General features: G+C 36.9%; 1 protein-coding gene across 1 annotated transcript in view; it reads right to left on the reverse strand.

Moving 5' to 3' along the window:
- Positions 1-230: 230 nt before the first annotated feature.
- Positions 231-13,726, reverse strand: part of CXXC4 (CXXC finger protein 4) — a 38,206-nt gene continuing 24,710 nt past the window's right edge. The window contains exon 3 of the mRNA XM_068542000.1: positions 231-423. Coding sequence (XP_068398101.1) covers positions 231-423 — 193 coding nt within the window. The remainder of the gene's footprint in view (positions 424-13,726) is intronic.

Genomic DNA, 13,726 nt, shown 5'->3' on the forward strand with positions numbered 1-13,726 from the left:
AGATGCCAGCCCATAATATGTCTTCTAAGCTAACCGGGAAGAATTTGGGAGGGGCCAATAAGAGGAGGGAGGAGACACCGCCCACCTGTCCCGCCGACCGCCCAGAAACGCTCACACTGGAATGGATCTTGGCTGAGAGATGCGCCTGCCACCAGGAAGAACCCTGAGGTCAGACCAAATATGGGCCAAGCAAGATGACTGGCCAGAGACAACCCAGAAAGCTAACTCCATTACCATAAACCCTGCGACTGTGAGTCAAGTGGCAGAGCAGTTCTCCTGGGTTCCTTCTCCTGGGTTCGCTCTCTGCCCGGGCGCCCCTTTCCAATGAAGTCTTTTGCTTTGTCAGCACGTGTCTCCTCGGACAATTCGTTTCCCTGTGTTAGACAAGACTCCACTCTGGGGCCCTGGAAGGGGTCCCCCTTCCTGCAACAGTTATATAAGTATCAATGTATCAATGATCCATAGCACATAGGCCTGTTCAAAAGACCAAGAAAACACAGGTAGAGATTCAGGCAGGAGTGTAAGCCCTTGCTATAAAAGCTTCTTATAATTTGTTTAGTTGTGTTAACATTTTTAAGTAGTTCTATGTGTCAAGCCCTATGTTAGGTACTAAAGAGAATATAGGTATAAAAAATGAATAGGGTTTATTCCCGGATCGCAAGTAGCACATAGTATAGTGGGGAAAATAGAGTATGTACCAGCCCATTTCAAATGTATGTGACAACGACTGCCTTAAGAAAATTATAAAAAGAAAGCACTTTGGACTGGAGTGATTAAAGAGTGCTTCCAAGAAGAGAAGGCATCCAAATTGCAACTTGAATATATGGGATTCTAACTGGTAACAAAAAGGAATTTCAGGAACAGAGAGGAGCCTAAATAGAAACATTCTAGAGGAATAATATTTTGAGATATTAACTGAGATTTGCTTCTTGTAATGTATTTCCTTTTACTCTTTGCCCTGTATTCCTCCTCTCACATTAGGGGAAAGATAGAATATCACTATATACAAAGAAAAACCTTTTGATTTTCAAAAACTAAAGCTTTTAAATCTCAAAAGGCAAAGCTATTGCAGTGAAAGAAACTAAGCCCTGAACCATTCAAGGTATAAAGTTTATGCCATTAACAAGGAATAAAGAACCATACCTCCCCATTCAGACTACATAAAGATTCCACAGACTGAAAAAAATGGAAGATATCCCAGGAGGAAGCTAGGGCTTAGATACTGTTAGATTCCTGAAAAGGACCCTGCCCTCTGCCCTACCTTAACTTTGGAAGGTATAATTAAACCTTTAGGCTTGAGATACCAAAAACAGGATGGGACTAATTCAAACCCAAAAATAAGAACAATAAGGGCCAGCCTTGATCAAGCACTTAATAAGGCCAGGCACTATTCTCACCAAATTTTGAGTCATAACCAGATTATGAGGGACTGACAATTATAGTATTCCCATTTTATAGATGATACAAGTAGGTCACAGAGAGGTTAAGTAATTTATCCAAAGTCATTCCGTTAGAAATGGCAGAGTTGTTATTTGAATCTAGTCTGATTCTAAATAGGGCTCATAATCATTTTGTGCTATCTAAAGAAGACACATTGTGCTACCTAAGATTTAGTTTCTAACCCCAGCTAGGTTTAGGGATCAACATGAAAACAAGTTCAGTTGTAGAAAAAGATAATTACATTTTTTTGCATGACTGAATTGTGGACATAATCTCCATGATAATGAGAGCTTTTATGTGAATGATCGCCTTCAAATCCTCCAATGGCTCTATGAGCACAACTATAATTATAAATTTAAATATGAAAAACTGGAAGATCATATATATTAACTTGGCCAAGCTACCATAGTTAGTAGGTGGCCCAGCTGTCTTTGAACTCAGGCAATCTGACCGCCAAATCCATGTTCCCAGTCACTATGCCATCCTTTTACAGGAAATGGCAACTGTGGTATCCATGCAAATGCACTGCTTACATCTCCTATGGGCAACATGATTGACTGATGCCCCAACATGACTACTGTCCTGTTAGGTCCACCTCTGCATTCATTTTAATGCTACACTTCTTACTAGTTGCTCCCATGAAATGACTGAGCATGGCAAGGCTACATATGGAGCTCCTCCAGTGGGGATTTTAGCTCAAGGATTCCCATTGGCCTAACCAAATCTTCATGGGAACTGTGTTACAGTCTGAGACTCTACCTAATTCCTCTTCCTTGCCTCTACCACAGCTGTCAAACCTATATCATGATCTGAACCTTGCCCTCACCTTCTGTTGCTTCTTCCCCCAATAAACCTCTTCCATGTCTAACCCTCTTTTGGCATTTGCTTTTCTGTGAGCCCCAACTAAGGCACGTGGTACAAAGTGCGGTCTGAGAAAACAAGTGGTAAGATGGGAATTTGGTTATGTCTCACTAACCACCCATTCTGAGTGGAAGGCAGGTTGCAGAAAGTCCCTGGCACAAGGCCCAATTGCTAAAGATTTCACTGTGGATGATGATTTGCCTTTCAACTATAATGGTTCAGACATTTAAAATAGGGTGGAGTTGGCTGATTACTGCTAAATTGTACTGATATTGACACCCTACAGAGAGTAAGACACTAAGAGCCATTATAAGTAGTTAATAAGTATAAGAACTAGAGGGACTCCTAGTAACCTACAAAAAAGCCCTTGTCTCCTAGAATGGAAGAGCAGATCAGCTAAGTAGCAGACCAAAGATCTGATAAGTCACAGAGTTCCACGGACTTTAGAATGCTCAGAAGAGAAAGAGATGTTACACTAAACTCAGGGCTCTCTTTGGGAAACCTGGGATCTTGAAACATGGGATGCGGACATGCAGACAGTTGCCACTGAGGATGTTTGCTCTGCACTGACCCCTCAGAACTTGCAAAGGTGGCCTACAGCTTCACTCCCCCCACCCCATGTTAGAAGATGCTGCAGAGGCCACAATTCTGCATGGTAATGCGTATCCCCTAAAGGACTTACCCCTACCTCCTCTCCTGGCTTCCAGGACCTTAACTAAAGTTAAAGCCCAGAATTATCCAGCTGGGTGTTGCTGGGCTTGATAAGGGAGCACAGAGACTATATTTGAATGTATTTGTAAGAATTAGCTAGCCTGTACCAGCAAGAGCCTGGCAAGGAGCCCTGGGATTGCATCTAGAAAGTGCTTCATCAAGAGGGCCAGAATGTAAGACTGGATAGGGAAGAATTCATTGACTTGGAGGAAAGGGGCACTTTCTCCAGATTCAGCTTTCTCCAGATTTAGCATCCTGACAAAGGCCCTCAGGGAATGGGCAAATTCACAGCTTGCATAGATCAACTTAAGCAGATCTTTCTTGAAACTGTGCTACCTGCCAATACTCATGCTACCCAGTTCTTAATCCTGCACTTTCCTTATACAAGTCACACATCCCTTGTGTTCTAAAGGTTCTCCCCACCTTCTCCTGATCCTTCCCAGAATAAATTTCTTGTGCTTCTCATCCTGTATTATTGTGTGCTTCTAGGTGAACCTATACTGACACAAAAAGTAAACACAGTCAGCCAAAGGTTTTATAGGAGCAAAAATAGGAAATGAGGCTGGAAACTAAGGTCCAAATCTGATCATTCACCTTAAAAGCATGTCTTCACCCCTCAGTGACGTGTTTTAGTGAGAACTGGTGATTTATGGCAAGTATTTAACATAAACAAAGGTTGCTGGGAGTATAATAATTGGGGAGTCGGGGTGAGAAAAGAAAAAGGGATTAGGAATCAGACATTTGAAAATCCTCTAAACTTTTTCAAAACTTGAGGTAATAATGCATATACCTTGGCGTGGATAAGTAATATAGTTATGTTTAAATGACTGACTAACCAATGGGAAATAATAGGAGGTCAGTAATCCCCTTTTTCAATTTGCCTTGGAGCAGTCACCAAACCCCAAGGCCCAGTTAGGAGGCCCTTTCATTCACCCTTAGCAGAGCTCTGGTGAAGTAAGAGATGGGGACGCATCCATTTGAGAAAGTATACCTGATTGTATATGAAAGGTTAATACATTTAAGAATGAATTATTTCATTTAAAAATGAATCACCACACATGTGTTGATGTCTGATAGAAAAAAATCATTATGTAGTAATTAAGACGGGACTATTTGTCATTGGATGAAAGAGGGTTTTCAGGGCTGAAGGCGGGGTAGGAGGGAGACCTCGACAGAGGCAGCTTCTTTTAAAGTTGCTAAAGTTTGTTTAGTGATTTTTTTCAGTACTTTCCATTTCTTGAAATATGTTCTTGCTTACAAAATAGAAAATGATATAGAAGGATATCAATCATTCCTTTAAAAAAGCAAAATAAACTAAAATTAATGTCATGCTGATACAGACATCAAATGTAGATGAGGCTTATTAAAATGTATGTTTGTTTGGTGTCTAGTTTAACTGTATACTTGTTTTAGTGGAAGCTTTTGAGAAATATAATATTCATGTAATTATATAAGTTCGTGAGCTACTTGTGACATTAAGAAGCTACCTTTTTAGGACTGAACAGAGCACTGGATCCACTTAGTTGACTTCTGCATCCTGAAGAAGAGACATGCAAATAAGTAATTGAACAATAACTTGTGTGAAATGTTACAGAAAAATAAAAGTAGCAGTAATTATATAAGAATTGTCTAATATCAAATTATATAAGAATTCTTTATGTCAACTATCATTTAGGCTTTTATATATGTGAATTTATCAATGCTATCAATGTTGTAAGCATAAATGTCTTGTTTTTAGGATGACTACCATCTGTTTTTTAAAAATCACTGTTAATATGTATGTGTATATATTCTACTAATGACTCAGGAATGACAAATAAATTGAAAATTCATAAATATGGATACAGAGTCATTATGAAGTCTAACCATTTATTTTAAATAAGATATTCCAATTAAATTGAAAGCATTCATTGTCATAAATAAAAGCAAGCATTTTCCTATAAGCATAATTAAATTTCCTATAAGCATACTTAAATGTCATACTTCTTAGATTTCACAGCAGTGTCCCTGGATCAGACTTTTCATGTTGATATCTGTAATAAAGGCCTATTTCAATCAAAAAGTTGTCTCTTACTATTCAAATATAAGAGAATCTTAATTCAGGATTTTACAAATTATTCTTTCTTAGCATTACCTATTTTAGGTGTTCTACTTTTATACATACGTATTTTAATCTGGTTTGTACTCATCCCTGAATCACTGGTCCACACATTTATTGATCAAAATGGGCTCGTGGGCTCCCTCCTCCCCCTTAATGTTAGGGGTATGAAATCAGTCTACCTGAATCACAGGGACAGAGAGGAGAGAAGGGTCTCTCTCATGTTGGCCCCAAATTGAGTACAGATTCAAACACTTGGGAATACTACCGTGTTTCTCCAACAATATCCCAGGCCCCACTTACTTCTTTCTTCTCTAGCTAAGAGATTTAAATGCCGGAAATGATGGGAGTGTCCATTTCCCTATGCAGTGGACAGTTACCGCATTTGCCTGCACTGCATCTACTACCCCTTACCGTGGTTTTTGACTCCTCTTTTCCTCCTACACTGATCCTCCACTCCTCTCAGTACAGTTGAGAGTGACACACTTTCTAGCTCTCTATATTTCTAAGTGGAAGTCCGGTGTACAGGAGTTAGACTTTCCTTTTCAACAAACATATTAAGCTATCATTACCACCCATGGTTCAGCTTCTTCAATTGTGCCATCTTTGTCTTCAGAGTAATGTTGTTATAATCATTTAAGTATTTTATTACATGTAGTTTTATTATTTGATAAGATAATAGTATAAAGTGGGAAATATGACCTTGCTGTTCCTAAGAATAACAAATAAGAATTTTCTCATGAGCATAAAGTAATTGAGTCCAAGATGAAAAACATTAAGTGTGCTGAAACTAGTAAACCTTTGGCTTCAATCATACTCATTGGGTCGAATCCAGTGAAATGAAGGTTCAACAATGAGGCAGCAAATACAACTTGAAGAATCTGTGCAAAATGCATGTTAGAGTTAGTGGCAAAAACCTGGTTTGTATTTTGAGATTTTGTGATCTTGTCTTAGTTCCCTGAAACAAATCCTCTCACGTATAATCCTATAGCTAATCTTCTACACAATCAACATTTGTACCTATTTCTATAATGTAATGGGGTAATTATAAGGAATGGAATTTTGCTGGTAAGTCTATCAAACTCATTGTAAATTGTCTTCTTTACCCCAGAAGTAGTGCTGTGCTCATGTAGATCCAATCAGAGACATAATGGTATTGTGTGCACCTGTGTGTTGTGTGTGTGTTTACACATCTACATGACTAATTAATAAAAATGGACCTTTCAAGTTAACCAGATAGAGTTATCATACAATTACACAGAAATTAATCATCCTATTAGAATTCCAGTGAAGATGTTTCTCTGTCTCCTCCCTCCTGCTGCTTCCTTGCCCATTAACCCTTCAATAAAACATAGTGTAGAAGGTATTTATCATCAGATCCCCTTCCTTCTTTCTTCCCCCTTCCCTCCTTCTCTCTCTCTCCCTCTCTTCCTCCCTCTCTTCCTTCTCTTATCCCTCCTTTCTCTCTCTTACTTTCTCTCCTTCTTCTCTTTTCCCTTCTTCAATCTTTTCTTGCTTCTTTTCCTTCCTGTCATTCTTTTTTTTTTTTCTGCCCAGTATCAATTTCCTTTTTTGGTTCTATCATACCCCGATTTTCCCTGGATTACTATTCTTTCATTCTCAGTAAATGTGGTAGGGAGAGGCTTATCTCCACCCCGATCTTAAGGAAAAGTTAAGATTAAACAAAATTTTGCATTTTGCATTTGTATAAGATAAACCAAAGCTTCCCTCTTTACAGTGACTAGTTAATGTGTTGGGCACATAATCCAATATAGGCCAAGGATTTGTTCCGTGATTTTTGCTGAACTTGTCAGGAAAGAAAATTTTTCCCTATAAAAGCATTCCTAGCAACGGAAAATAAATACTTAGAGGCGCTAGTGGCCACAACATAAACAAATAAGGCCTCAGAATAAAGCCAACTGAGAGTACTATAGAGACAGAGAGAATAACATAAAATAGTGTGATCCTTGCTTTAGTCTTTCCTCAGGACTTTTCAGTTATCTGAAATAATAAATTCCTTTCATTGTTTACACCATTGTGAGTAGTTACACTTTTTACCTTCTTTAAGGTGTGAATGACTTACTGACATAAAAAGTTCTGACCAGAGCCACTTTTATAGAAACCAGCACTTCATTTACTCTTCTAGAAAACAGGAATACAAATGATATTGAATCTAACCATCTGATCTGTGGTTCCAACTTAGCAACTCAGAAAAAGCCTGAGAAAGTTGGGACTACGGTTATGAGGATATGGATACACTAGATTTTTTATATTATCTCATATTTATTTTTTCATCCTTTCTCTATACAACTCTGCTGTAAGTCCTAATTTGACTACAAGCATAAAGTAAGGAGTGACACACTTTACTTCCTTTTAAATGCTTTAGGACTTCTAGTGAAATGCCTTTTTCAAACTATAACCCATCATTTAAAAATCTGTTAACCCACTAGTCTCTGAATAAACCAGTAAGTAGTCTGTTAAATGAGGCTCACCTAGAAGTCGTTGTTTACTCAATTCTCTTTTTAAAAGTAAGTAGATGAGACAGTCACCTACAATATAAGGATCAAAATGATCAAAAGAGCTATTCAGAGATACTCCAGAGGCAGTGAATATCCTCACTGTTCCAAAGTTCACAAAGTAAGACATACTAACTTTATGTCATGAATGAAATGCAAATTTATCTTCCAAGTACAATTGATATTTTAGAGTTTACTATTGGTGGCAGCTGTAGGGACAATTAAAGAATTCTAATTAAAGCTACTTAAAGTGGATAAAGCCTATGCCAGATTCCTCCATCTAATGCAGTTTCTGTCTTTTAAAGACAGAAAAAGATCCACAGTGATTTTTAATCTAAATCTAGAACAGGTTTATTTACCTATTACATGTTACTTCCACTAATAACATAAGGAATGCATACATAGATTATGTAATAGAGGATATAAATGTTCAACATTGGCAGCGTGTGTGATGATTACCGACAAGAATTAATCAGCATTCCTCAGGCCATACACAATGCAGTTAGAATAGAAACAGCAAATCTGTTCAAGTAATGCAAACATGCTGCATAAAAGGCTAAACAAGTAAAAGTATATCATCAGCCATGACTCAAATTACATCTTTAAATTGTGTGCCAGCTTCCTTTAAATTAGCCAGTTAAAGTCTCTGCCAGAATTTATAAAACTGGAAAGTACTACATCTTCTCAGGTTCACAATTTTGTCATGGTGTGAGAATGCATTTAATAATTCAGTGTGTAAATTAACCCTTCCTTGATGCAACAGATAGAGTATGATGGATACTTACGTGATGTTTTTCTTAATGATTAATCTGTTGATAAACCTCAGAAGTTCTATAGCCATCCATGGGGACAATGTGCCCAAGTTCCCAAAGAACGTGTAGATTGTAGTTTTATTGCTAAATTCTTTTCAACTCAATTTTTTTATTCTTGACATTTCATAAGAGTCTCAACATTTTCTATCAAACTGTGAAATCAAGCATTTCAGTTTTTGTTGTAGTCATTGCTTGTTTTCTTGTTCTTGATATATTACGGGTCCTTGGGATTTTAATGAACTGAAATAATTACCATTCATTTCTTTCAGATTTGGAACTACTCATTGTTTAGTCCTCAGAACTCTGGTGGTAAGGATTCAATGGGGGAACTTTTGGTATGTAGAGATTTCTGTCAAATGGTAGGTTTGAAACTGAAACTCGGGTCTCAGGAAATTCTGGTACAAAATGCTTTCTCTTGTATACAATAATGAAGAAACACTTCTAACTATGCTCTCTGGAATACATTTAGGCTATTAATGAAAATGGGCATGGCTATCTCTGTAAAGAAGAAAAACAATATATATTAAGAAATTTGTACTCTCATATTTTTATAGTCATGAGTCAACTTGTTCCTCATGAAGGAAAGTTTAGACAAATCTGAAAACCTTATTATTCCTTTTGTGACTGGGAGTCAACTAAACAATCTCAATTCTCGATTTGTAGTTTTAACATCTACCCATTTTCTGCTCAAACATTTCGGTTCCCAGAGATGTTAAATAAGAGAGAATGATTTTATCTCCTTTGATGAAATTGCTAACAAAGAATATAAAAGTGGACAGATAAATTGTGTTATAGCAGGTACAGAATTATGCTTAATATTCTTAGTGCACTAATTCTGGTCAGCATCAAACTTTGAACTTAATCTATTTATATTTGTGTTAGGAGAGAAGATTGTCATATGTAATTACTGCATTAGAATGTTTATAGATAAACATAAATAATAAGTGTAAGTTTTTGCATGCAGTGGAGATGAGATAAATTGAGGGGGATGAATAGTCAGTCACCTGTGAATGAAAGGTAGGGGCTGGGGTAACTAAAGGCCAAAAAATATATGAGTCACTGGGAAGAGGGGAAAATGGAAGAATTCACCTGTAAAAGTTTTGCTTGGGTTTCCATTTCTTCTCTACCCTGGTCAGTGTGGGAGATGGGTAATAATCAAATAATGCTTAGAATGAAGATGAAAATACAACTGCTGTAGGTGAGTCCCAGATCTCAGTCCTTGCCCTTCCTCTCCTTTATCTATCCACACTCACTCTTTTGGTAATCTCATCCAGGCTCATTTTTAAAAAATACAATGTATATCCCCAGCCTATAAATCTCCCTTGAACTCCAAGTCCATATATCCAATTGTGTGCTTGACATCTTTACTTGAATGTCTGAGAAGCAGTTTAAACTTAGTACATCTAAACCCAAAATTCAGTCTTCCCTTTCTCAGTTAAGGAAAGGACAACTTCACTTCTCCAGTTATTCACATTAAAGGTCCTGGGGTTATTATTAATTTCTCTCTTTCTTACATACCTAAAGCCCTACCTATCCATGCAAATTCTGTTTCCTTTATTTCCAACTATGTGCTGGATTCAACCTCTTTTTTACAACCTCCACTGCTACCATTCTGTTTCCATCATCTTCTTTCATTTGGATATGGCAATGGCCTCCCCAGACTGGTCTCCCTTCCTCCATTCTTGACTTTCTGTAGTCTTTTCTCAACACAGTAGCCAAAGTAGTCCTTTTATAATATAAGTTGGATCATGTCTCCCTCCATTCAAACACTCCAAATATTTCCCTTCTCACTCTGAGTAAAGTTCAAAGTCCTTAACATCACATGGCACAGTCTTGTCTCTCTTCCTTCTCTAACCATATTGCCTACTCTTCTCTCTCTTACCCATTGCTCTCCAGACACAGTGGGCTTCCTGCTGGTCCTTGAAAACTGCAGGCCCATTCTTGTCACAAGGTCTTTGTACTTGCTCCCTTTGCCAGGTAGGCTGTTTCCAACATATCCACATGGCTTACTTACTTACTTGCCTCCTTCAGGCCATACCTCAAATGTTACCTTCTCCGTCAGGCTTTCCCTAACTACCCATTTAAAATTCCAACTCTTTTCCTCATCCTCTCACCCCACTTGGCATTTGTGATCTCATTTTCCCTCCTTAATTGTACCCATATTATATATTACCATGTGACATTTATTTACTTCTTTGTTTATGACTTTTTTCTTTCCACTAGAATGTGAACTGTATGAAGGCAGGCATTTCTGTCTTATTTGCTTGTGAATATATTCTGGTTGCCTAGATGAACGAAGAGCACATGATAAATGTGTAATATCTTTTTATTGAATAAATTAATTCATTAATAAATGCTATGAAGAGGTACAAGTTACTGAGACCCCATAATAGGTGAATTTGACAAAGTTGTAGAAGTTCCTTTAAAACGTGAAGCATTAGCTAAGTTCTGAAGAATAAAGAGGAATTTTCCAAGAAAATAGAGAAGGCAAGAAGATTCCAAGTATCAATAACAAAATGAACAAAATGTCCTAAGGTGAGAGGCAGAACCCATCTTGCAAGTGTAAGGACTGGAAGAAAGTCTAAGTGGCTGGAGCAGAGAGAAAGGGATGACATGATATGGGATGGGACTGCAGAGCCAGACCACAAGATCCTTGCGACCACATTTAGAGTTTTATTCTAAGAGTGATGGGAAATCACTGACAATAAGCATGGAATCACATGAGCTTTGTGTGTGTGTGTGTGTGTGTGTGTGTGTGTGTGTGTGTTTTAAAAGGACTGCTCAGGCTGCAGCATAGAAAATGTTTGAAGACAGATAGGAATGGATGGAAAGAGAATACTGTGGTAGCTAAAGTGACTCCCATTAGAAATGACAGCAACTTGGACTAGGGTGGTGGCATGTCTCAGGTCTTTTGAACCTTCCTGTTTTTCTCTTCTGCCATTCCAGTCTTTTTGGTTCACTACTTTACCCTCAGATTTTACAACCCAGGGGTGCGCGAGTCTTGCCCTCTTCTCTCAGCTGGGAAGACTTTGACATTAAAGAGCTTCACTCCACCATCTCTCGCCACTCCTTCACATGATGCCTGCTCCATTCACAACAAACATTTTCCACTGTTTTTATTTATTTGTGTATTTATTTCAACGACTTGGTTGAGTTCCATGGGGATGGTAAATGTGTCAGGAACAATGTTTTATTCATTTTGATATCCCCAGCAGTTGGCACATTGAAAATAACAATAATACTTATTGAATAAATGAGAAATTAAAGCAATTGCTGGTTTGCCAACACAAGTTATTCATAATGTTCTTCCTGCTGCTGCTCTGTAGACATCACAAATTTTGGAGACATAAAGGCCTTTTCCATATGGTCAAAGTATATAAGCTATAGATCAAGTCATCTATTAGTGCTTGGTTGTGCACTTGAAGCTCAAATATACATACGTATAAATAGACATCTCAATAATATATAAATATAGCTAAAATGTTCAAATTATAAGAAGAAAATTAATACATTTGGGGAGCAAATTGTATACATAATTTTTGAAACAGTCCTTTAAATGACTGCAAGTAGGACAGAGTGAAGTGTTATTAACTTATTAAAAGAGCCCCTAAAATGCTCAAAAGATTCCATGTAGCTTCCCCAAATTCCCTGATTCCCAGAGAAGAGGTTAAGTATTACAAGATGTTGAGTCATTAAATTCAATTGCAACTGTACAATTGTGGCAGAATCTTTTACACCTAAGATGTTTAACAACCTACAGTGATCCTTAGCTACTGGGGGCATGAATTAAACTCTGTCAACTAAAAGCAACACACACATATGCACACACAGATTAATCTATTTGTCTCCACGCCCCCACATGTTAATTCAATATTAATAGAATTATAAATATAAATAAAAAATTATGAATAAAATTATATGGTAATTCATGGAAAGGTGAGAAGAGTTCTTGAAGGCTACAATGAATAAGAATTTTCAGCTACATATGTTTTATGATGGCATCAAAAGTTAAACAGTGCCATTTAAATGTTGTTCTTTTCCAACCTCTCTTCCAACTGTGCAGTTTTCCTGAAGCCATATAATTTTAAATAGAAGATCATTTTTCAGAAAAGTCATAAGCAGAAGATCATAATTCAAACCAGGCAACCAGATTCTCCTAACATCTAACTATTAAAGAAGTCAGTAACTCAGTCCTGTATTAAAAATGCTTTACATGTAGTCTTTACATGATTAGAATAGCTTTTAAAAGTGTTGCTCTTGGAAAGAGACATGGACACTGCTTCCAGTTTGTGAAATTACAACACCTGTTAACCAGAATGATTTTTGTCATAAGGAACATACTATAAACAAAGCACAGACTTAGACTAAAAAGATAGGTCAGTTGACATTTCATTTTATATAAATACATGGAAAATAAGAAATATTGACTTAAAAACTGGCCAAGAAAACTGAATTGCATCGGACACAAAGATAGATCTTAAGCCAAGATATTAGAATAAAAGATTAGAAACAAAATTTCCAAATAAGCAAAAATGTCCTATATAGCTATGATACTTATGGAGTGTATGCAAATAAAACCTTCAATTTGTGTTCACTGTGTTTACTGCAAATAACATTTTTTCTCCATTAAAAAGAGTGGAAACAAAATGGGGAATAACTTCTGCATAAAACATGTCAACTAAAACAACTGCTACCAATAAACATGCTTGAAAAAAATGCATGGTTTTCCAGGAACCATATGAAATTATTATCTGGTTCAATGTCTAAATAAGTTATAGGACTCCCCTCTCCTCCCTTTTTGGTTAATTCAAACTATTTTGAAGAATTATTCTCTTATCATTACATATAAACCTCCAAGTATTTGTGTCCTTGAAGATGTCAAGTAAGGAAAGTATTACCTGTGAAAATCCAGTTTTATATTTTTGCCGTATTGTTGCTTACACCAAAATATAACAAAGAAGCATAGCAACTCACCTGCAAAATTGCTGAGTATCCAGAAACTCTCAAGATTCAAGTTTCCTAATTCATCTTTCTCACACTATGTAATCCAATTCTGTTGCCATGGCCAAAATATTTTATATTAGTGATACTATTCTAAGAGAACACATCCTGAAATTTATAAAATTTACAAAAGTCTTCTAATGTGGTCTTTTTTCTGTGAACACGAACTCTTTCAATTGTTTAATGTTCCATGTTTGCAACCGTATTAATGATTTCCAAGATATAATACTGTGTTCTACGTTTCTTGTAGTTTATGAAGCAACAAAAAAGTGTTAATAAGCAGCATG

This window comes from Eschrichtius robustus, chromosome 4 (genome assembly GCF_028021215.1).
Source record: "Eschrichtius robustus isolate mEscRob2 chromosome 4, mEscRob2.pri, whole genome shotgun sequence".
NCBI lineage: Eukaryota > Metazoa > Chordata > Mammalia > Artiodactyla > Eschrichtiidae > Eschrichtius > Eschrichtius robustus.